General features: G+C 45.4%; 1 protein-coding gene across 1 annotated transcript in view; it reads left to right on the top strand.

Annotated features, from left to right (window-relative positions):
- Window positions 1-25,110, top strand: part of phf21b (PHD finger protein 21B) — a 54,539-nt gene that overhangs the window by 8,148 nt on the left and 21,281 nt on the right. The window contains exon 3 of the mRNA XM_041030050.1: window positions 19,481-19,525. Coding sequence (XP_040885984.1) covers window positions 19,481-19,525 — 45 coding nt within the window. The remainder of the gene's footprint in view (window positions 1-19,480; window positions 19,526-25,110) is intronic.

Consider the following 25,110-nt stretch of genomic DNA (forward strand, 5'->3'; position numbering starts at 1 on the left):
ACTGTCTGATAGTAATGTGGTTTTTCTCTCACAATATAAACTTTAAACATTCAGTACAGTCACAGCTTTATCTGGTAATTTGTGATTTATTTATTCTCATACGACCTTTTTCAAGTAAAATTTCATATTTGTTAGTTTTATACTAGCATACATAGTTATAGTTGCCTTTCTTCTCACAGAAGAGAGTTTCTGTGTTCAGGATAATTACATTAACAAACATCTGTGTCCTGTAAAGCAGCGTGGCAGCAGGTGTAGAGGTGAAATGAAGACATGGCCTCGTATTTTACGTTGTGACTTTCTTCTCTCGTCTTCCTTCTGCGGCAAGTTTTGTAGGTGTCAGGTGGAAACATCCTTCAGCTCAGTCAGACTGTCTTGTTCTCCCTTCGGGGAATGAGAGAGTCATGTAGTGGAGAGCTGCAGAGCCCGGATTATCCTACTCAAAAAGCCGTGAAAATTGCTGTAATAATTTAAAAATTGCCTCCGTGCATCATGCACAGAGCCTGTTCTTCTTTTTGAAGATTTGTGTTTGTGTAGCACAGACAAAGTGCTACTGTGGCTGAGCAATTTGCATGTTTTGTTTATGAGAGCCGTCTCCTGCCCTTTGTGGAGATGGTATTTTCAGCACAACTCCGTATCATTGCTCAATTTCACGCAGACCTGAAGTTAATTGTTGCAGTTTCATGGACATCAATGTGTTTTCACTGTCAGTGGACGCCGCACTCAAATACCATACATACACACTGCTTTAGGGGCTGGGAAGTTACAGTCAATTATATTGGCAAATTTGGTATTTGCAAAGTTCAGCCCGGTGGTAGTGTATGGCAGCACCTCCCTGTGTCACAGATATACAGTATGTGGTGGTATTTATCAAGGTGTGGAGCTCAGTGGACTCACAGGTGTAGCAGGATGCTAATGAATGAAATCAGTCAGCGTGTACTGTGATGCTGTACTGACACTGATGCTCTCACTGCTAAATGTTGGACTCTGTCCCTCAGTGGATGTGTCCCTTTGCTCCATGAGCAGCTCTACCTTCAAGCGTCGATGCCAACTTTCTTTAATCTAATGTTCACATCACAGTTAGATCTTCTGAGCCCTTTATATTTTAATGACCCCATGATTTTTCCTTTGGCACCACCCACGAGACAAACTTTACATTTTAGCTCCAGTGCTGGTGAGACTGAGAACAGATGAATCAGCAGGACGGTGCTTATTTCATCTGTCCCTCTTATTTTATGGCTGCAGAAAATTAACAGTAGCATTTAGGGCTTGGTCTGAAATTTACTGATACCAGCGCCTGAGTTTTGGTACAGACACCAAACGGCACCTGTTCCTGACCCTTGTTTTGAAAAACCTAAAGGTATTTTACATCATTTTAGGTAAGTTTAGTTCCTCAGAAACAGAAGGATCAAGTAACGGCTTCTCTGCAGAAGTGGAAGTAAATTAAACCTCGAAAGTTGACTCAGACAGTTCCTACAGGTGACCCAACTTTTATTGATCACTTACAGAAACTGTCCGTACAAAGGCAGTGCTGGAACAGACTGTGTTACTGTTACATCAATAACTATATTTGATTTCCACTGTAGAAAGAACGGCGAGTGTGTTCAGCTGCTGGAGGAGTCAAACATTTAGATGCAACTTGGTTCAACAAAAAGATTCAGTGAATCCTTTTCTAAACCTCCCTCTGTTCGTTCTGTTTTTTAGTTTCAGACACTTTGACGTGTCCTCTCTAAAGAAAATGTGATGTTATTTGACTAAAAACTGCATTTTCGCATCATTTTGTATCATCACGTCATCATTTCAGAGAGACTCCAACATTAGAAAGAAGGAAAGTGATCAAGAGAAACACTGACTGTGTGCTACAGCGTGGATCTTGCCTCTGAGCCGGCACAGACAGAAGCAGCAGTGCACTGTGTATGCAGAGCACATGGCAGCTGGTCTGAGGTCAGTGGATCTCTGCTGTGTGTCTGAGTGGCTTCGGTCTGGCTGAACAGGCTGCAGTGATGAGCTGAACGGACAAAAGCTGCGCTCATTTGTTTTGTCTCTCCGTGGAGCTTCAGTCTTCCTCATTCACAGGCCTCACCCATAATGAACTTCCTCACATTTTCTCACCCTCGCTGTATCGTAGCAACACGTTTTATCAGCGCCCAGTCACCTGGGCCGGGGCTTTGTGTGTGTGCGTGTATGACTGTTCCTCTACTTCTATTCTCGTACCAACCAGTCACTGTCTTCTGCCCACGCCTTCAGAATAAAAGCCTTTAGGCCTGTAGATTTATGGATTTGAAATATTGAGTTTTGATTTGAAGGCAAAGGCTCCAGGAAAGTTCAATTTAAAGGTTTTTGTAAATGCAGTAAGTCAAAAGTGTGTTTGTGATCAGCCGGGTCGACGCCATTCATACGGTCCATCTTCAGTCGTTTTCCTCTTCCTCTTCCTCCCACTCGCGTCCACGTCTCAGCCATCCAGCTGACTGACACGATGAATAATATCTTTCTGAGGACTACGATGAGACACGAGCAAATTCCTTGACACGGAAACGACTTGTGTACGTGAGTTCTTCCATGCATAACAGATTATAGTTCAGCTCAGGTTTGACTCACCACTTATCTGTCAATCAGTGGACAATGGTGGGCTGAGCCTTTTCTCCTTTATTCAGGAAACCAAAGCAAAGGAGTTGTGGTTGGATGTTATTAACCTTCTAAACTCTGATTTCTACATTCATTTCCTCTGAAATAGCTTTAAAGTCACACAAAAAATCTTTACTCCTCATATTCGTGAATCTGCCCGCTGCAGAGCTCCAGTTTGGCCTCTGTACTGTCGAAGCTGTGCCAACAGGAGCGTTTGTTACAGATCTTTGTAAAAGTACAATCAAAATCTGCTTTTACTCTGTAGAATAATGAGTTTACTCACAACTCAACCAGTAAACCCTGCAGCAGCCGGATGAACTCACCTTGAACGCTGTAATTTAAAGGACAGCTCTGACTTTTTTTTCTCAGAGATTAGAATCAGGTCCTTGTTGAATCAGTTTTCTTTCCTGTAAAGGGCACAGCATTAGGAACGGCGGCCGTATTGACTTTTTCCTCGATAAGGTTTTCCAGCTCGCCTCTGTGTTGCTAACCGAGTGGAGCGGCGTGCCGAGGCTTCGGTCAGCAGCTTACCGGCTGACAACGCCGCTGTGCACAGTCAGCAGCCGGGCGCGGCCAAAAGACCCACTTTATCTTCAAATGCTGAGCTGCGGCATCTCAGCCCCGCTTTATGGCAGATTATTTTGACAGTTACCATGACAGCAGCACCTGAAAGGTCTTCATGTGAGATTTCAACGAGGAGATGTCCTGAGAACTTTAGATGACAGATTTAACTTTGTAGGTTTGTATACAGTAATGCAGCCAGTTGATCCGTAAACTGAACAATCTGAAAACGTGAAAAATATCATCTTCATGAGGGTCTAAGAAAATCAAGTGTAGCCATTACTGTAAACCAGTCTGGCTGGTAAACCTGAACATGTGCCCAGCATCTGTAGGAGTCATGTACTGGTCACCATGAATATCTGCTGCAAACTCATGGAAGTCTTGTTTCAGAGTGCTGCATGAACACGTTATGAACACATGTACTCATCTGCACATTATGCACAGTATGTGGAGGGTCCACACGCACAGCTATCATTTCCATTACCACTCTGTGTCTCCTCCATGTGTTGATCCCCGAACAGGAAGTGAGGTTGTTGGGTTTGTTGTGAGTAGCTCCCATGTTGCGCAGCACTTTGATCAGTTAAAGAGAAGCGTGTATGGACATGGGTGGTGGTGGTGGTGGTGGGGGGGGGGCTCACATCTGATTCAGTTAACCCGCAGACTGACAGGGTGATGGGCTGTAGCTGCCTGCTGCTCCTCTAACCCACTTCACCTCCATCTGTCAGACTGGGGGAGAGAGAGAGTGCAGAGTACGTGCAGCTCTGCCAGAACGCGGCAGCCGCTCGCTCTGAACCCGACACTGTTGGATTGGATTTTCATCACGTTGGGATTCCTGCAGCTGCTTTCCCAAACAGCAGGACGATGTGTTTCTTACCTTGATGGTGTGTTGGGAGGTTTGAGGTTTGTCCAAACTGTCGTGTGCAGCCACTCACTGTTTCTGCTGATTTTCTGTCTTTGCTTTTCTGCTCCACGTGAAACTGAACTCCGTTCTTAAAGTAGCTATAATCGATATGAAAGGTGTGATGAATCTAAAGTGATCATCTGGATGTAGCTCTGGGCAATGAGGTCAACAGATTAAGTTGCTGCTGCTGCTGCTGGTGGTGGTGGTGGTGCTGGTGGTGGTGGTGGTGCTGGTGCTGGTGGTGGTGGTGAGCTGAGTCAACAGCTCCAAGTGGCACAGGCCTGCAGAAGTCTGGAGTTGAAAAGTGAGTTTCTGAGCTCCCCAGTGCTCCTGCTTTTGTATTAACTGGGCTCCTCTTTAATCTTTTATTTATTCCCCGAACTAAAGAGGTCATCCTGATTAAACATTGAGCGGGAGCGCTGGAGTTTGGGGAGTTTACAGCTTCAGAAATAAAGAGGGGAAAAAAAGAAGTGGTAGCGAACTGACAGGAGCAGAAAGTCATTTTGTTGTTGTTGCTGCTGTTTTGGATGCCAGCCGCTGACTCCACATCACTTTCTCCTGCTGCGGGGATTAGTCGATCAGGGATCAGGCTGCTCTGCTGATCCGTCCCACAGTCCGTCCCGTCTCCTGGATCCTGGGTCCTTTTCTTTGAACTGAAAATGATCTGCCTGGATTTGAGGGTATGCAGAGATTGTAGGGATAAGGTTTTAGAGGAAACAAACAATTAGAAGAAGTAGACTGGTTTTGTAATGAAGCTACTGCCTGATAATACCAGCACCGCTCAGGCCCGTTGTCTGTCAGCATGGACTCCGTCTCCATGGACTCCGTCTCCATCTCCAGAGCTGCTGAATCAGCCCCTCCTCAGCTTCCTGACCCCTGATTGGCTCAGATGGCTTTGTTAAATGGGTAATTATGGAGAGGCCAGGGGTGCCGTTCCATGAATAATGTTAAATGACTGCTCGCTGCAAATTATTAATTGTTTTACTTGATCTGTTGAACTCGTGTGGACCAAGTCACAGCATATCAGTTACGATGTTGTTCAGTGGAAATCCCATCAGTCTTCGATGGCAGCCAAACAGCACAACCTCCCGCTGTAACAGAGGATGTGTGCTTTCATACATTCAGGAGGTTTGAGTAGGTCCTGTCATCATTTCAGACTGTTCTCAAACAGTGTTTCTGATGCCTGTGTTTGTGGGGAAAGTTAACCCTTTCCTTCTTTACCTAATCGTTTTCTTATTCAAATCAGAAAAGATTAATTCATATTTATTTGATACGAAGGAACTGGTATTTAAAAAGTTTTTAGGTTTGATACTGTGCTTATGAGGTTTGTTTCAAAACAGCCCACCTTTCATATTCTGCTTTCTCAGAAAAAAAACCCCAAAACAAAACAAAACACCGGATTAAAGCCCAGCTGGCTTCCTCTAAACAAAATATGATGTTAACAAATATGTAAACAGGATGTTTGAATCCCAGCTGATAAACCAGTGTGCATGTAAATGTCATCAGTATTTAATCAGACTGGTATTTTCTGGGTAATATTTAGGTTCTGGTATGAATTTACTCACTCAATAAAAACTATGCCTAACAAGTATTTTTTATTATTTAACCATAACAACAAAGGTTAACAGTTAGTTTCTGAGCTTAAACTGAACCAAAGCTAAACCACAGATTATTCTTACTTTACTTTGCTACTTACATTTGAGCTTTGTATAGTAGTAATAAGTATAAACATGTATAAAACATGGCCAGCATGTGCAGAGGTAGAAGTTTGAAAGGACCCGTGAGGATGTGGAGCGGCAGCATTTGTCACCGCAGGTCTTTGTCTTTGTGAGAAGGCGAGCAGAGAAAGGAGAGGAATGTTTTTGTCTTCCACAGCAGCTGGTTCCTTCTCAGCCCCTGCTGTCCAGGCCTCATTCACTGCTCTCTGATTAGGTTTTTGTTGCCTCTCCCTCCATCTCCTGCCTCTACACGTGTGTGTGTGTGTGTGTGTGGGTGAGGAAGTGGCTCGTTCGTCAACCCTTTTTTAAGGAACAAACAATGGACTCGCTCAGCCAGCTAAACAGACATCACCAGAAAGAGGTCAATTACGGAAAAGGGCTAACAAAGAGCAAAAAAAAAAAATCTCAATGTCAGTCTGATTAGTCTTTGTTATGGAAACAATTTCGTACTTCGGCTCAGAGAAATTGGTCTCCTGCCGTCGACATCAGGCTCTGATTGTACGCCTGACATCGATGAAAATCTGAAATGCTGCAGCTTTTCAGCTTTTTTCACTCCACAACCTTCACGTGATGATTAAAAAAAAAAAACCAGAATGGTTGTGTCTCACTACAGCTGCTGCTTTCCTCCAGCTGGGTCACAACACATCGCAGAAATAAAACCACAGCTTAAAACCGTAGAAAAACTGTTTGTTTTTCTCAGTTTAAATCAGAACAACGTGTGGGAGTGGCCTGTGTTTTTGGCCTTCTTACCCAGCATTCATTTACATACTCCTTCTGGGCCAGCATCCCACAATGCCCTGCTTTTTATGCATTATTGAGTCTCCTAGTGGCATCCTTAAAAGGGGAAGAGGTCTCTCCATAAAAGGAAGTAGGACTCCATACTCAACAAGGGTGACTTCAAAGCCCCTTTGAAAAATTGATCAGATGGGGTTGTAGCTAAAGCAGATCTCAGGTTAACAACACAAAACACAAGCAGCAAGAAAAAAACCTTATTTATGTACGTGAACAGGAGAAAGTGTGGTAGAGAATTCCTCTGGTGGCAGTGAGGCTCCTCGGACACGTTTAAAAAGGTCACGTCTTCGCTGTGTTTCACCTGATTTCTCCTTTAAATGTCAGTTTTTGTGTCTTTGGGAATATCTATTATTTTTAAGCCACATCATAACAACAGGACGTTTTTATAACGATGTACGCCACAGTAATGCTAATGCTCCTCTTGTTTTAACAGAATATGGAAGTTAACTTATGTTATTATAAGACACATTTGTTTTGTGATATTTCAAAATACTGTGATTTGTTATAAGAAGAAAAGTTTTTGTATAAACAGAATAATTTGATATTTCATAATAATGCACAGTATGTCATAATATCACGAAAACTCTCTTGTAAATATGAGAAACTTTAATCTTTACAAAGAGTGAGCAAAGTTTTTCTCATTCTCTGTGGTGAGAATGTTTTGTATTTGAGCGGTGTGTTCGGCTGCTGCTGAGTCCTCGATGTCTCCTCCAGGGCGTCCTTTTCTCTGTGGAAGGTCACGGGGTCGTATGTCACATTACATCACCCGGGTGATAATAAAGACCTCACTAAACGTCAGGCGCTGCATCTCAGGAGCCGCCAATAAATATCAAGGAACATCATCGCTGACTTTATCCACTAAATTTTAATGTTAAAATCTCATTTTAGAAATTACACATATTGGTAAAAGCCTAAAAGATAAAAGAAACTCTTGGACTGTGTTTTATGATAATAAATAATATTAGTTGCAGCCAGTTCATATGTTTCAGCAGCAAATAATGAATTTTCCTCATAAAGTTGAGCGTATTTTTTGTAATGTCGTAAAAGGCTAACAAACATTATCGCCTGCAGACGGCTCATTAGCATCTGATTAAATTTTAATGATCATGCAGTTGTTTAACAGTCATGAAAGGCCTTTGGGCAGATATTCACATTACATAGGGCACTTATGGAATAAATTACTAGAACAAAGAAAAAGGAACCATTGAACGGTTTATTGAGGAGAGGTGATTAGACCTTAGCTCTGTGTGGGCTGTTTGGTTTCGCCTCCATTTGTCTGGTCACAACACGGCTGCAACACAACCAGGAGCTTTTTCTACCACCAGCCTAAACCTGTAGGAGGAACTTTATGCTCAGGACTTTTGGCTCTTTCCTACATCAGTGCCGAACTTCGAAGCTTTCACCTCACACTGAATATCCACTGCAGCGAACACTGGATATTGTGGATGTCGCTGAACCTGACCTGTAGTATCAGACCTGGACAGGCAGCGGTGATGTGGGAGATGTAGGAGAGCGATGCCCTTGTTCGGGCCCAGGAGGAGTTGTCCTGATTTACTAAACACTTCCCTGTTGTCCCATGATACAACAGAGGAGGAGGAGGAGGAGGAGGAGGAGGAGGGGAGGGGGTTGGGCTGAGTACAGAGGAGAAAGATGAATGTGTCACATGATGCTGGAGCCTCACAGTAGTTCATTATGTGGCACCAGCAGCATCACGGTGGTTTTATGGCAGAAATCTGTTTCCTGAGACAAACCTGGTTTTCTCACTGTTGTATCACCGTATTGGTTATAAACCAAAGTTGTGCATCAGATGAAAAACACAGAGCGAGTAGGATTTATCCTCGGAGGACCATGAATGAATGCATGAATGAAGCGAGTGTGATGGCGTTCTGTTTGGTAGCTTGTTATCTGGCTGTATGGAGGCTGTTTGGTTTCTCACACAGGTACAAACTTTGAAACCTGAACTGTTTGGCATCAGTGAACCTGGATCCAGGTGCTTTGTTAGGACGCAGTGTTTGAACACATCACCTTGGGCTGTTGGAATTTTTAACAGGTGTTTTTTTTCAGTATTTAATAGACAGAAAGGTGAAAAGACGTAACAATGGTAAAGACATGCAAGGTTGTGCATGAGGAGCTCCACACAGTGATCAGATCCCAGGATGTGTTTTATGGCTGAGTTCAGAGACATCAATCAAAACCGGAGCTGAAATAGTTTTTTCCTAAAAAGTGCAGCATCACCCTCACCCTCCCCCACCCTCCTCCCCCTCCCCCGTTCTTGCTGGCACCGTGGATCTGGTCTCGGGTCCAGATATTTAGGAGACGGAGGGATATCGGTGGCGTCCTGGGGATCATGGCTCTGTTAAGCTGTGATGAGCTGTCAGGTCTACGCCTCTGTGTGTCTAATCCTACCAGCCCTCTCAAATCTGATCTCATCCACAGATCTCCAGCATAGCTCAAGGCATCGCTGCCTTAATACTGATAATGCTTTTCTAGTTTGTGGGGAATATAATCTTTGAAAATCCCTTTAATCAAAGCAGCAGTGACACAAACATTGCCTTGGAAAACGGCCGAGTAAAGACTTAATACGGCAAAATGCCACAGAGTTTCCCCCTTTTCATGTTGTTCAGATCTGATGTTTCAGGCTAAATTTACCTCTGAGCCGCTAATAACAATACATTTATCTGAGGAGCCAGATGATTATCAGTCATCATGTCCCCACCGTGAACAGATCCAGGTCTCTGTGAGGGTCTCCAGAGTCAGCGTGATCAAGTTTCAGTTTCAGACCTAACTCCATGAGGCCAAACACACAGCTTCACATGTTCAGCGTTCATGAACTAATGTAAACCTCATTGTACTAATACTGTGAGGGTTTAAGCTAATTTGTGCCGACACATCTGCCTCCACACGCATCGCAGTTCATTCTTCACCTTGAAATAGTTACTGATTAATTTTCTGTTGATCGGCTGATCACTGGAGCTCTGCTTTGTTGTCTCAGAGGTGGAGCTCACCTACAGGAGCAGGTGTTGAACATCTATAGATATAACTAACTTTTAACCAGTGCATCCAGATGTGGACATCTCAAACAGAGTGGAAGTGAAGGTGAACGGTGACGTCTCTGCTCACATCCAAACAAACCGCCGTGGTAAAGGCACTGGTTGCACGGTGGAGGCTCGGGCAGCAGAGGCAGAGGAGATAGTGAGCCGAGGCGGCTCCGCTTTGAAGTGGAGTGTGTTTTCTTTCTCGCAGTAGTGGAGGAGCCTCTAGGGAGGCTCTCAGCCTTCACCCAGACCCTCCCACTGTCAGCCGCTGCTTGGCAGCCTCCCTGATCAACTTCAAAGTTGGGGACATTTCTGCCTGAAAAGTCTCTGTGCTTTGAAGTGGGGACGGGCACAGTCACAAAGGTACATTCACAGAGCTGTAAAACAGACTCTGTGCTCTAATTCTGCACTGATATCCAGATTTGTTATTTCTGCTTAGTGCCCAAAGGTTTGTCAGAGTAATGAGGCAGACGCTGAACTAACAATGACACTGTGTCCTGACTGAAAACACTCCGACATCTTTGAAAGTACAATGAATCTGCTGAGAGGCAGTTTAAAAGTTTACCTCTTTAACTGCCGCACCATTTCACATGTGAAATGAATGTCAAGAAATCTTTCGTTGGCCTGTTTTTGTTTGTCCGTTATTCTTCGACTGGTGAAGAAGTGAAAAGTTCTTGAATTATATTCTCTTTAAAAAGAAACCGTGGATAAATCTAATGGCAGTAAAATAACTGCCAGTGGTTTTAGCAGTCGACTAATCGATTGGAGCCCGTTTCAGCCTGTTTCATGTAATTCATTCATTCATTCATTTCAGTAATCATGCGACACCAGGTTCAGTAAAGTGCAGGATAACGAGTCACCTGTCGGTCTGTGTGACTTTGTGTTTACCTGGTTGGTTTGGAATAAACCAGCTGATTATCTTTTTCACATCTACAGGTGTGAAATTTAACTAAAACAAACATGTCGAGATCTGCTGTAATAATCTTTCAGTTCCCTTATCAACAGTCAGGCCTGTATCCAAAACATAATCTGACACTCACAGACACTGATAGATCTTAATAAGATTTCAGCTTCACACAGCGATCGGTCTTGAATACCTGTTACCTCCCTCAGGTATGGATTAACATCTAATTCTAGCTCTTGGCGTGTCAGAGAATAAATCTGCCATCATTACATGTGAAAGTTCAGTTTGTGTCTTGGCTTTTAAAGTAAGAGAAGAGAAGCGTTAATTTTAATTTCACCCCTCACTTTGATAGAGCGATTTCCATCCCTGTGAACAGGACAGCAGACGGCCTGGCCGCATTTCAGATAATGAAAACACACCATCCACCAGCGACTGGGGCCTTTTCATCCTGCTGCACATCCTCGCTGTGTTAGCTCATTACTGCTCAAGCACTCTGTTAAGACATTAAGTCAAGAAGTGAACGCGTGGAGAAAAGAGAGATGTGTGTCTGTGTGAGTCACTCACCTAAAAATATCACCCATGTTCCTCCTGTTCTCTCTGCCGGGTTACTCTGACCTGTGAGTCACCGCTCCAGCTGGGAAGGTTTGGAAGCAGCCGGCGTTCAGGGGGAACCTGGTGATCCGACCGGGAGAGGATGATGTTTGTCGGGGGGGTGATCCGAGCCGAGTGGGGGCAGGTGACCGTGCTGGAAAAGCAGGAGAAGACGGACAGGAAGCGACTCAACAGCAAACACTGAGCTGGGATAAATACAGCAGCTTCCACAGGCCAGAAACAAAATGGCCGCTTTCTGCTTACTGTGTTTCACTGTGCTGTGGATGCTGTAGTTTTCTGAGCCCAGTGAAAATATGTTGCTTTGTTTTTGTCTTGTTCACACGATATAATGGATGTAAGAGGAAAATGTAGTATCAGGCACACGATTTTAACTTGTTCACACACGGCAAGAACTGATCAATAAGATATGGATCTGAATCTTAGATTTATACATTGTGCGCACAAGAAAATGGTCGTATGCAGACGACTCGATGAGATGTGGACCTAATGTCTCTTTAGCATTTGTCATTTTCTTGGAATTAAAAGAGGGAGACGTGGCTGTAGCATCCCGCGCAGCAGATATGGATCAGAACCATGTTGTAAATGACCGGTGTCTGTGTTTCACTCATCGTCGTCTCGTCGTTGGTGATTTCTATCAGATTAGTTGCTGTTGCATAAGGTGCTTGTGGAAACAGAGATCAGCACCTGGGGTGCAGTGACACATTTCTGTGCTGTGAGTCTGGTTTCTTATCGTTTGTGTGCAGCACTATCTCTGTCTCCGCTTCCAGACCGGTTGGATGTCGACAGTGATGTGTTGTCTTTTTTCTCTCTCTCCATGTTCAGCCTCTTGTCTCTCTGCTGCAGCCAGAAGATGGCATGGTTCGTATGCAGTCTCCTCTCAAAACTAGAGATCAGGACTGCCACGCTATTAATAGCCCTGCCATGCTTTTAAATGTGTGTGTGTGTGTGTGTAAATAAACTGCTGCTCACTGGGAGGGAACATAACTGTACAAGCCAGGCTTCGCTCTGGAGAAACGGCACACAGATGCAAACGTGCACATAAAGCAGCATGACAGTTTATTGCCGTGTAAGTGGCTGATGATTGTGATTAAAACTGAAAAGGGATTTCCTGGTTTGAGCCGAGATTTAAGGCTGCAAATGCATCGCCTTTCCTGTGACGAGACGGTTTTCTGACAGACCTCCTCGGCTGCAGGGCGCCGCTGACAGCCATTTTTTTTTTGCACCCAGGTTTTTATCCCTTCCTGGTCGCTCTTCGCGACAGCGGTGCCAGTCACAATTTTGCACCAACACTGACGTCCTTTCACTGGTTAAAGAGGAATTAAAAGCAGGACTAACAGGCCCAGACTGAAATGTGTTTCATCGGGCCTCAGAGGGGCGAATACTGTGTGTGCTAAATCAGGTCTCATGTAAAATGTGCAGCCAAGTTGCCTGGTAACTAAAGTGGAGCGGAAATAGTTGACTTAAGAATCATGATTTAACAAAAGCAGCGGGAGAATGTCTTTGAATAACCACATTCAAGGCCTCAGAAGTGTCCTTGAAAGAAGCTCCGTGCAGTTTTTGAGTCAGGGTTTTTAACAGCTGCTGTGTTCTCTCCAGGATTACAGGTTTCTTCTTCGTATGTTCTGATTTCTTTTAGGAATTAAAGTCAGATTTAATCATTATGAAAGACTCTGAGTAAGACAGGAGCAGTTAGGGTGGAGAAAAGATCACCTCTTTGGTTGGTAACTGCTGAGGTTATCTGTGAATCCAGGCCTCAGAAGGGCTTTGAATGATGGATCCAGCTGGATTTATTTACACATCGAAAAGTTGAAGTCAGACTAACATTTGTTCATCAGCCTGGATTTATTCCAGGAGACAGGATCATACATGACCTCTTGTCATGTGACCTTTTGGATTAATGTGCATGTTGGAACCTTGTGAGACAGTCCTGTGAGGCAGAGGATTATAACACGTCTCCAGATGTGTAGATCATAACTGGCTGTTGGCTGTTATTTCAGCTCTAACACAAACATCATACACTAATTCATTTATTAGGCAGTCACAAGAAAATTGATTGGCAACTGGCTGATGTGTTAGAAATGTGCATCTCCTCATTTAAAACAAAAAGACAAAAAAGACAGGAGCCGTTCGATAATTTAAACATTTCACTGGGTTTGTTTTTGTTTAAAAAGCTGTTGAGGATAACCTTGAGACGAAGGGCAGGGCGGAGGAAACACCACTGCTCTAAAGGAACTCCTGAATGAAAAATGACCGTTTTGATTTATTCATTTCTTTCTGTGTGCGAGCGGTGACGAGGATTTACAGCCAGAGATGATCCCGGTGGTGGAGTTAGTTTGTCTCCCCTCTGCTCTGCCTCTCCGGGAACAGATCTGGTTCTGATAAAACCACAAACAGTTGATCAGAACCTGCTAAATAAAACCTGAGTCATTAGTACCGTTGGCTGGGGACACTGAGGTTTGGGGCTTGTGCAAAGAGAGAGCGCCGCATAATAAATGGGACTTTAATTTGTTTTTCCTTGACAAGGTCGCTGTGAGTGATGGGTGAAAGGCGGGGGGGGGGGGGGGCAATGTGAGGGGGGGGGGGGGGGGGGGGCAATGTGAGGAGGGGGGCAATAAAAGCCTCAAATTACTCGAATGTTTGTGTTAGTGGTGGATAAAACTGCAAAATGCACAAATTAATGGTCATTTTTCCAATTTTTGTGACAGCACATGAACGCATCAGTATGATTGAAGGAAAGGACGAAGGCAAGAAGCAGCAGCCTGTGAGAAGCTTTGTTGTCTCCATGGCAACAGGCCGATAAGGTTTATGGGTGTTGTAGTATTTGGAGGAAGAACCAAACAGACGCTGCACACAGCTGTGTGGACGCTCCTCCTGTTTCCAGGAGATTAGCTGGAAAATACTGCACGTGTGAAATAAAGTGTCACTGTGAATTCCTGTACATCCTGTTAATCACTTCCATCAATTCCAGCATAAAAAAAGAAGAGAAGTAATAAAGTGATAAGCACACAGTCTGAGTCCAAGCTTCGGCCTGTGGATGTGGCGCTCGGCGCCCTGCAGCCTCTGTGGGACTGATGTAACCCTCTGTCCAGACGGCTGTGATACGTCTTCTTTGCCCTCTGACATACATTGTGTTTACATGTTGTCTGCCAGGGACACCGGCTGCTTCGTGAGCACGTGTATGGAAATCTAAACGCTGTGAAGAAAACTAATGAAAGCAGCAGAATGAGGTTCATGAGAAGAATCGCTGCTCTCTGCGGCGATGAGTTTTATTTTAAAGGCTGACATTTTAGCTACCTCTGTAAATGTATTCAAATTAATTTCCCATTATTGCCTTGCTTATCGGGGGCTGCAGAGACGTAAACAAAGATGCGGACAAACGCTGAAAAGCAATTAAAAATAAATGGGGTTTGGACAGAAGTGCCCCAGAGAAAGAGATAAAGGCAGAAACAGTATGGAGGCTGTTCACTGCTGCTGCTGCTGCCGCCGCCTCGGTTTTATTTTTTATTTTTGTCACAACTGTTGTAGCTGCTGTGGATGTCTTTTTGGGCGGCGTCCTGGGGCGTCATCACACTAAACGGCTAAATTAACCCAGATATTTGGAGCGAGCTGAAGTGGCGCTGCTGCCTGCAGGCTCTGTTATTTCTGAGGACTGTATATCCATGTTGTCTGTCCACAGCTTCTGGTCATGAGTGTGTGTTTCTGTGTGTGTGTTTCTGTGTGTGTTCACTGCACATTACTCAACGGTCAGCTGAATCTGTGCCTGCAAAGGCAGAGTGATTACTGTGCGGCTTTGCTTAATGAAAAATAATGACTTGCTTGCCACGGAGTTTAAATTTCTTTGTGTTTGTTCTCTTTAGCCTCCGCTGTACCTGAGCTCCATGTCAAAGGGGTACTTCACAAATGAAAAGAAAAGCCTGGGCACAGTTTGTTCTACCCTTCGTGGAAGAGGCAACAATAGTTCTTAAATGAAGGCTAGTTTCCGTAGCAACATGCCAAATATAACAAGGCTTGTGCTGACATAAAAATAAAGACAGAGGGACGGAGACGTGCAGCTCTGCAGAGGCTGCTCGCTGACTGGAGCAGGACTGCAGGCCTCATCTCCCTCTCTGATGGTATTCAGTCTGTTTTAAACATGGAATTCAAATGAATGCTAATGTCTGGACGCTGGCCTGCGGCTCTGAAGCTGCTACAAACAGAGTCACACTGACTTTTTACACCAACAAACATGATGCAGGGTTTATTTTCCTGCTTTCATCTGCTCTACAGAGGAGAACAGTAAATGTACATCACAGTGGTTTGCCCTCGCTGGTGCTTTTCACCGCACACTCCCGTTTCCTCTCACGGAGGCGAGGGACAAAGCAGAGCCCGGAGCTCGACAGCAGAGGCTGCTGTGCAGTAATAATAATCATGATAATAGTGTTTATATTTGACTTTTGTCTGCATTACTTTTCAGACACAAAGTGCTTCACATTTAAATAGAATAAAAGTTTGAAGGCATCAGTGCCACCTCAGTGGTTTTGCATCCAGAAGTTCTCACATCTCATAATGACAGAGAAATGTTTGACTGTGATGCAGATTATGGACGGAGACATCAGTGTTGTGGTTCTGAAAACAGCAAGAAATGAGTTTCTGATTTCACCGTTTGCATGATCTTCCTCTGCACTCCGCTCTTTGTCTGATTGGTGTGCAGGATTTCGTCTTAATTGAAGATTTGACCTTTTGACGGCGTCTTCTGTGTCGGTTTAATGTCAAAGAACGCTCAAGTTACTGCTAAAATTAGTAAGAGATGCTGCTGTGCTGCTGCAGGAGCTGGTGTGTGTGTCTGAGAAACATTTCTGTGTGAACAGAGTTAAAGGTTTCAGGCTTCAACAGGAAATTCAGCGACGGACAAATCAAACAAGGCTGAGACGGAGTCAGAAAATTTCTTCTCCAGTAGAAACGAGTGTTGAGTGAAAATTGGAAGCCTGTGGAACATTATGTACTGGAACATTACACGGAAATGATCAAAGCCTAAAGGAATTACTCTTATTAGAAAACTGAACGTGGAGTACAAAGGCCTGATTTTAGAGAGAAATCTGCTCCCACAGAGAAAAGCTGAGGCTCAGGATGAAAATATATATATGAGTGTGTGTGTGTGTGTGTGTGTGTGTGTGCGTGTGTGCGTGCGTGTGTGCATGCGTGCGTGTGTGTGTGTGTGTGTGTGTGTGTGTGTCGGCTTTGAAGAAAAAATATTCAGCCTAAAATAATTGAACAGTTTTTAAAAACAGCTGCAGATGCTGTTCTTTGGATTCCAGGAACCATTTGGGTTGTTTGTGGTGAAGTGTTTTCGTTTTTCCTGCGGAGAGAAAACATTTCGGGCTCAGCACCTCAGAATCAAAGAGCTTCTCTCTACAGCCGGCATTTTTCAGCGATCCTGCAGCATCTCACAGGCAGGAGTGTACTGCAGGAGAGGCAGAGATGAGAGTTTCTGATGCTGACAGAGAAAGATCATAATGTGATGCAGCAGAAACTCTGTGCAGGAAAAATTCAGAATGTGGTGTCGTCTCCACTGGTGTTTCTACCCGGTCGGTGGGGTTTCCCGCCTCAGACTGTGCTGGATTCTGTGTCTGAACATGGGTGACTTCCCTCTCACACAGGAGCAGAGACAAAAGACAGTTTCATTTGCCTGCATCGAATGAAAAGGCGATTTGTTGTGTGGTAACACGGAGACGGAGACGCCGTGGACGACGCTGTGACCTGTAAGGGCCGACCTGCCCACAGTGTCTGGCGACTGTCACATTTATGTTATTAATGGCTTATAAGAAATCAGTAAAGCAGTGGTAAATAATTAATTAAGCATTAACAAAGCCATTAGAGGGCTGTAAAAGCCTCTGTAATCGGTGTTAGAGAGTGTCACCAAAACTGGAGGCAGCTTCTGGTGGAGAATCCTGCTCGGCCAAAAAGTCGCACTGCTGTAAAGAAAAATGTTTTTTTTCCTGAAATCTGACAGAGCAGCTGGTAAATAGAGCTTCCAGGGGCTTCCTTTAATTAACATGTAGAAACAGTATCCACGGGCGTCCCAGAGATCGCTCCAGCACTCATTTTCACTGTAACTAAGTGGCTGTTTCTCCTGCTGGAGCTGTGAATATGTGAGAGCCACACCTCTAATTGAACACTGGCATGTCGGAGCATGTTCCAGCCTCACGCCGCCATCAGCTGCTGTCACACTGGGGACCGGGCCTCCTCGTCTCTGGGCCTCGGCCTCGTCGCCTCCTCACACCTCCTTTTGCTCCTGTACTCCCCAGACCGTCTCCTGTGATTGTCCTCTGAGACACCACAGCTTGTTACTGTTGGATTATGATGAAACTAAATGTAAATTCACCATAACCTCTGAGTATGATCTGTAGCTGTAATCGTTTTGAAAAGTTACCGCCACTTTTGGCAAATTCCTCTTGTTGACTGAAGCACCAAAGGCACATTGTGTGTCGGACAGCAGAGTGTTGGGGGGGAGGCGACGGAGGCAGCTGGGCAGGTGGTCGTCTTTCCCACGAGGCTCCACGGTTGCAGCCTTTGAGAGATGAAGCCCGTCAGAGTTAGCCAAACAGAGCTAATGCTCTCCCTAGAAAGCCTCCTCGTCCAAATGCTAACAGGAACTCAGAAGCCGGCTGTGTTTGTGTGCGTTTTGAACAGATGCTCTGGCTGTAAATATGGGGGGAATGCCATTTGTTTTCATTTTGGAAATAGGGAAGGGGGAGGATTGTGTTGTGAGAGAAAACAGTCATTCAGATGCATCAGCAGCAAATTCAGTCTGTCCTTTTCTCTGAGGGAGCTGATCTTTATCCTGCAAACCAAATATTTGTGTTTTAGGAACGAAGGACGAACACGAACACACAGTGTGAACTCTGAAAAAGAATCGTCATCAGTAAAACTCAGCTCAACACTAAAAATCCTCTGAATATAAATCATACTTACAGTAAAATGAAAATGTAAATTGTTGTATTGTAACAACACAAACTTGATGCACTACACTTCACTCTGTTTCCTCCATTAGTGCAGCACAGATCTGCATAAATCAGGTGTGTCATCACGGTCTGATACGAGTGTAAATCCTCCGCAGCGTCATGTATGCATGTATGCATGTATGCATGCAGCATCACACGTACGTTTGTGTGGAGAAACACATAGAACGTTGCTCCTGAGCTCCACCAGTAAGTGTGTGATGTGAAACACAAAAGCAGACATCCAGGTCTGAATATCTGCTAGGATGATGGATTGTAAAGCTCAGTTGTGTAACTGTAGAAACGCACTCAAGCCTCCTCCCCCACCCCCTCTGTTCTGTTACTGCTGTAGTAGTAGAGGTCGTCTTCTTCGGTTATCACTCCACCACTGCTGACGACTGTAGTAACCTCACTCTGAAGCTCTGAGTGGAAACGAGAAAATCCTCTGCAGCAGCACTGAACTCTGAGAAATAAAGCTGCAGGACGAGGCTGGACACAGAGACACAGGGAGACAGACACAGAGACAGAGACCCAGCGGTAACAGTGAATGAGTCGGCACCGTAAACTGTCAGACTCTGTGTCGACGTTGTAAAATGCGGAGCTGTAATCTCTCTGTGACGTGACGCCACTCAGCTCCCGAGTGCAGCTGATTTGGAAACTATCAGCACTCTGCTTATAAATTTCCCCAGTGTGAAAAGCAATGCATACAGAATGAATCCGCCTCTATTTATCTATCTGGGTACACACACACACACACACACACACACTGACTCACACTCCTCACTCTATCCCAGCTACCTGCTCTGCTGTAGGGAAATATAAAAATAAAGACGGGGGACCGGGCTCCAGTTTTTCCGCTCGGGTCCCCAGACGTTTCTACGCGTATCCATTAGATTACAGATGACAAATAGACGCAGGTCTTCCTCTGCCGGCTGGGAGCGGCCCAGCTGTTACAGCACGGTGGCGTTTCTGCCTCCTGAGGTTTGACTGGTGTTTGTTAAAGTGCAGGGTGGTTGAGGACGAGGAGTCGCTGCAGCGTGAAGTGGATCAGGCGGACAACACTGAAGGACAAGGAAAAAGTTTGTAGACAATCAGCTGCTGATAGGTGGCGATGAAACAACACTGACGGTGGTGCGTTTGTCCCCATGTGAATCAGCTCTGATCGCGCTCTGATATTACTGGGCCCTTAATAAAGTTTTCCCACTTCAACGCTCGTTATTTTATCCTGCGAGTTTTCAGAAAATGTTCTGTTTTGTAAAAATGAGTTTTTAAAGTCATTAAGCTGCTTCATGTTGCACGACATGGTAACACAGCAGGATCACAGCTGGTTTACTCGCTTCTTCTTTCCTCTTTCACAGAATCAGACGTTGTGCAAAGGCCTCAATGAACTTCAGAACGGACAGGTAGGCACCGACCGTCCACCTCACACCTTCTGTTTTCATACAGAAACCACTGAGTGAGTGAGTGAGTGAGTGAGTGAATTCTGTAGCTGGTCCTGCTGCAGGTGGAGCTGGTTTCCATTGTGTCGACCCGTACGGGTCCACACTTCATCTCTGTCCTTTCCTAAAGCCACAATAAGCTTTTGTGACTGCAGGAAGTGCTGAAGAATGTAAATGACTTCTTCGGCTGCTTTCACAGAGCAGAGACAACGGGAAGAGCAAAAAAAAAGAAAACAGCTGGAGATTCATTACATGTCAGTTTAATTTCAGAGCTGCGATTCATTACGGAGTGGAAGTCGATTTTGCCTCGCATTGTGGCAGCTTTGCTTTCTGCGGGCCCTCGCATACATTTCCCCTCACAGAGCAGAGCAAGCAAAGCACAAGAGCTCTGGAAAAAACTAATTAAAATGAACTTTGCGCTCTGTGATGGGTGGATAATTGTTGCAAGGCATCGGTGTGTGTAATTGAGGCTGAATTTGTTTTACAGGTTTACCTTGTAAATGGGTACATTTGCATTTTTTCCCTCAGCTGGTTACTGCAGGACTCTGCATGTGGCAGTCATGTTGTAAAAGGTGTTTTATCAGTTTATTCCTTGTGCTGTTAACCAGAGGAGGTAATTAAAACTGCTTCTTGAGAGTCTAATAACTGTCACTTCAGTGATACCCACAAAAGTTAGCAGACAAACACACACACGAGTCCCTGGTGGTGTCGGTGTGGACGTAAACTGTCTTCACTCACATCAACACAACTGTTAAACACAAACTCCTCAGGTTTTTTTTTTTTTTTTTTGTGGCTAAAGACTCAGTGAGTCGTTGCCAAGGTTCTTCTCCAGCCAAGTAATGAAGAATCCTGTGCAGCACCTTCCTTTGTTACCTCCCCGAGGCATAATTAGACACAGCCAAAGAGGGAGATCAATTCTGAACATCATAATACGACACAGAGTGAAGCTGGTAAATGATTCTCCGGAGAGTTTCAGCAGCTTCTGCGGTGTTTAACAGTCAGTCAGCATCGAGGGAGGCAGGCTGGTGGCTTCAGTCCCCAAACCCAGACACTCTGAGGGCAGAACCAGCTCCTTACACCCTCCGTCGTCTCACTGTCCTCTCTGTGCGCTCAGGCTGATGGTATCCCAGCATGCACTGAGACACCCAGGCTAACACAGACAGACAGCCACGTTAAGGACAGTCCTCTTTGAGTCTCTTTCTTGTTGCTTTGTGTGTCTGTTTGAAGGCTCATGTAGTTGTTTTGAGGCTGTTTGTAGTTTTGTGGGTCTGTTTGTGTGTCTTTGTGGTCATTTCATTGACTTCCCAGCAGGAAATGTTGAGCAGCAGTCAGTGGCCCTGGTCCAGAGGGCCCCTGGTCCAGAGGGCCCCTGGTCCAGAGGGCCCCTGGTCCTGAGGGCCCCTGGTCCTGAGGGCCCCTGGTCCAGAGGGCCCCTGGTCCTGAGGGCCCCTGGTCCAGAGGGCCCCTGGTCCTGTTCCCTGCAGGCCTGTTCAGTAATCCACAAAATACCTCGACTCCAGTCGTGATTTCCAGTTTTCTGTTGCCAGTTGATGACCTTTCCCTCAGCTGGACCCCCCCTCCTTGCTAAGTGTCCTCCCCATGTGTCTCAGCCCCCTCACTGCTTCATATGAAGGACACAGTCTGTATGATGCCGGGGATCCACCATGTCTCTGACTAAATCACCACCTGCTGGGAGCAAATTAAATATTGACTTCTCGTATTGACTTGTAGATCTAATTTGAAGTGATTGCGGATGAGCAATAATGGTGCAGAAAAATGAGTCGGGCGCTGCTGTAATGGCGAGCTGTCGGCCACTTGTTAAGGCCGCTGTAATTGGCTGGATGGTGCGAGTCATTGAGTTGGAGAGGGAACTAGTTTAGGCAGAAGTCAGGGTCGCTCTGTGCGTTTGGAGTCAGAAACAAACCACCTGTATTTTATGATTCAATCAGGGCCGACGCTGCGGAGAAGCTGAATTGTTTTTGAATCAAAAGGACGGAGTGAAAAGAGTGATTGTAAAAGCTTGTGGTGCACGAATCGATGGCTCAGAACCAGCTGAGCTGACGGCAGCAGCAGGCAGTGGGACAGGTGCAGAGAGGGGAAATAAATGAAAGAAAATGGCTTGTGTTGATGGGAGGCCCCCGCAGCCCCGCGCTGCAGTCCGACCGTCCTCCATTCTCCTCCATCGAGCCCCACCGCCACGCACACCCTCCTCCGACCGGTGAGGAAAACTCATCTCAGACGCGGCGCTGCAGAAATGGAGCGTCTTTCATTCAGATCCACTCTGTCAATATTTGCTCGCTGGCCTCAAACCAAATACACTGATATTGAAAGTCGTCACACTCTGCGAGGCAAGAAGAAGAAGAAGGAGGAGGAAGCAGCCAGATAAAGAGAGAGAGGAGATGGAGCTCCACACCTCCTACAGAAACTCAGATAAGAAGCATCAGAGAGGATTTAAAGGAGCAGTCCCACCTTTTGTGGAAAGAACAGAAGCTTCATGATGTTTTTAACTCTTGTTTTCCTTTGAGTGTTTATTACCACGTAAACCAGAGTTAAGAGCCATGTTAGGCTCGTGGTGATGACTTCATGACTTCATGCTCCAGGTTCTTTAACATGCTGGTGTCTTTCCTCCCGGGCAGAGTACCAGCCTCACTGTTTCAGCTCCAAACCCCCCGTTACATCATGTGGACCACCCCACAGCCCACACAGCAGCCAGAGTGTGTTGGGATGTTTCCTCTCTGCCTCGGGCTGTGTCGCCGCCCCCCCCTCAGATGAAGGAGAGTTGGGCGGGGACAGAAACCCTCCCTTTGTCCTCCTCAGGGCCCCCTGGGTGACTGCAGGAAGTTCTCAGATGTCTGTGCAGGGATACAGCGTGGCTGTGTCGACAGCAGATGTTCAGCTATCTCTGCAGTTATAGACCTGAGTTGAGTTTGCTGTGAGACCATGACACACCTAAAGCTGAAGTTATGAGGACAGTGTTTTGGTGAAATGAGCTTTTAAGGCACAAATATCTTGAGAAGTTTTTCACCACAGTCAGTTTGTGTTTCAGCCCCTAGTGTCAGTGAGACGAACTGCAGGACGTTTTGACGCTGGCCTCAGCTCTCAGATTTGGACGTTTGTCTCTGTGTGTTTGTGCGGTGAAGTGTGTGTCTGTGTTGAGTGTGTGGTCGCTGTTCTTTGTGGCTGCATCTGTCTGCCTCTATTGTTCGCAGAGGTCCATCTGCTGGCCTCCAGCTAACCCCCCCTCCCCCTTCATACTTCCCCCCTGTGCGGGGAACAAACACCCCCAACCTCACCCCTGTTCCTCCTCCCATCCTCCCCTCTGTCGGTGTCTCAGTGCCTCTCCAGGAAAGCCAGCTGTCCCCCTCCTCCTGTGCCCTCCATCACTGCCGTGTGTAGCTCAGAGATACATAGGCTGCACTGGTGAGCAGTAAGATGCATTCTTTGTATTGTTATTTAATCCAGCATGGTGCACATGAAACACGTATGTACACGTATGAATAAGAAGTACAAAATGAAATCACAGTACAGACTTTGCACTCTGGACAAACAGCACTGGGCTATAAATGTCTTGCTAAAGGCATTAACGGGTTCGATTTACTTTCCTGATCAATAGTTCAAGATGACAACAGTGAGTATTGATCAGTGAAAGCAGAGCTGGGAAAATATCATCAGGTGAGTTTGATATTAGTTCAGGAAGTTTCCACCTGAACAAAACCATAGAGCGCTCCGTTTGAAATATTCCAATACAGAGAAGAAGAGAAGGTCCTCACACTGGGAAGCAGCAGGTTTTAGTATTTTAGTTTTATTAATGACTCCATTTAGTTTAATATTCAGGATAAAGTAAAAAGCACTGGCAGTGGAACGTAGCTTAACTACTTATTGTGAGTCGAAATGATGAATGAAGTCGGCTATAAGCATTTTAATGTTGTGGGCGGTTCAGGTTATGTGTCTTGTACTTTTTGGCAGTTTGCTACAGCAGTATATTAAGCTGTATATATATAATGCTCTGTGTAACGTTTATATATAATGTTTTTATATGTTTTGCATAATTAATATTGGAGCACAGAAGTGTAAATCCTCACGGCGCTCAGCTCAGACTTTGACTTTTCATTTCTCATACCTCCTGGTCCGTCCTCTGCTGTCGCAGCAGGAAAGAGAAACCCAGCAGAAGCATCTCATTTTGCTCAACAGATGTCCTTAATCCCGGCTAATCCAACATGTTAAATGGTTGTTGTCTCTGCAGCGAGTGCGGGGCGCCGACCCTGGCACTGAAGCTTCCCACAGGCCAGTTGGACTTCCTCAGACCCCCTCTGGTCCTGGTCTAGTGCTCTCAGCTCCCCGCCATACTGCCAAGTGGAGGCTGAATTAATGAAGTGTGTGTTTCTGTGGCCATATGTGAGGCTATTCCTGACGCAGAGGGGACATGTGAGCTGGTAGTCCAGGAGAAAGGGGAAAAAAAATATGACTCTTTATATTAAAGTCTGTCCTTCGATTCATGACACGTCCACCATCAACACGCTAAGTGGATGACTTTCAAAATAAAAGTCAGTGGTTTTTGGGTGATACTGATTTGGGATTGGCTGTTTTATTTGAGACTTTTTTTAATGCTCAATCCCATAATTAATCTCTTTGTTGTCATGACAACTGCACCAAAAGAAAATGGTGATTTTTCCGTGCTGCTCAGAAACGACTGTAGTAGAGTTTATGACACTCGGTAAACTCTCTGCTGTTGTTTCTCGTGCAGTTGTGTGAAAGCAGCAGAGGCCTGCAGGTGATAAATCAGTGCACCAGTCATCTGTCCTCTCATTTCAAAATCATTCCCTTAAATAACTTTTTATTCCCTCGGTTTTGTAACTCGTACGCTGAAATGACTGGATTTGGTCTCTCAGATGAATAATTTACACTTCAGATTACTTCGTTTACCTGTTTCCTCCTCTCCCGCTCTGAGCCGGGTCTGTTTCAGGCCACATCAGCTGGTTTTCACACTCACATTTATATTTACTCAGTTTTTGCAGCACACGTTTCTGTCATTGCATCTGTAATATTCTCATCGTGTTCATCATTTCATGGTCTGGACATCAACACGAGCATCTCTGTCCTGATTCCGTCTGAATTAAAAGAGATAGTTTTAACTGCTTCGAGTGAAGAAAGCTGATGGAGCAGGCAGCGCCTCAGCCCGACCTGCTCAAACAGACGCTGAGCAGCCATTTAATCAGCACCAATAACGTCTGCTGCTGCTCTTTCTGCCATTTTTCACTCTCCTATTATCTGTGATTAGGAGAGCAGGGTTCAGATGATCAGTGGACGCAGCAGCGGCGCCATCATTTCTCCTCGGCTCTTCACTTCATATGGAGTTTGACCTTTCAGCGGTTTGTGATTGTTGCCGCCGCCGGTCAATATTCTCGGCTCTCGCTGAAGGTGTGAGCCCGTTGGCTCTGCAAATAAATGTCTTCATTACAGCGTCGGCCTCGAGCCGCATCGCTCTCCATGATGCTCAGATCATTCCCGCTTCAGCCGGTGATTTAGTTTTTGCAGAGGGAGCTCGGCCG

Source organism: Toxotes jaculatrix, chromosome 22 (genome assembly GCF_017976425.1).
Source record: "Toxotes jaculatrix isolate fToxJac2 chromosome 22, fToxJac2.pri, whole genome shotgun sequence".
NCBI classification, from domain to species: Eukaryota; Metazoa; Chordata; class Actinopteri; family Toxotidae; genus Toxotes; species Toxotes jaculatrix.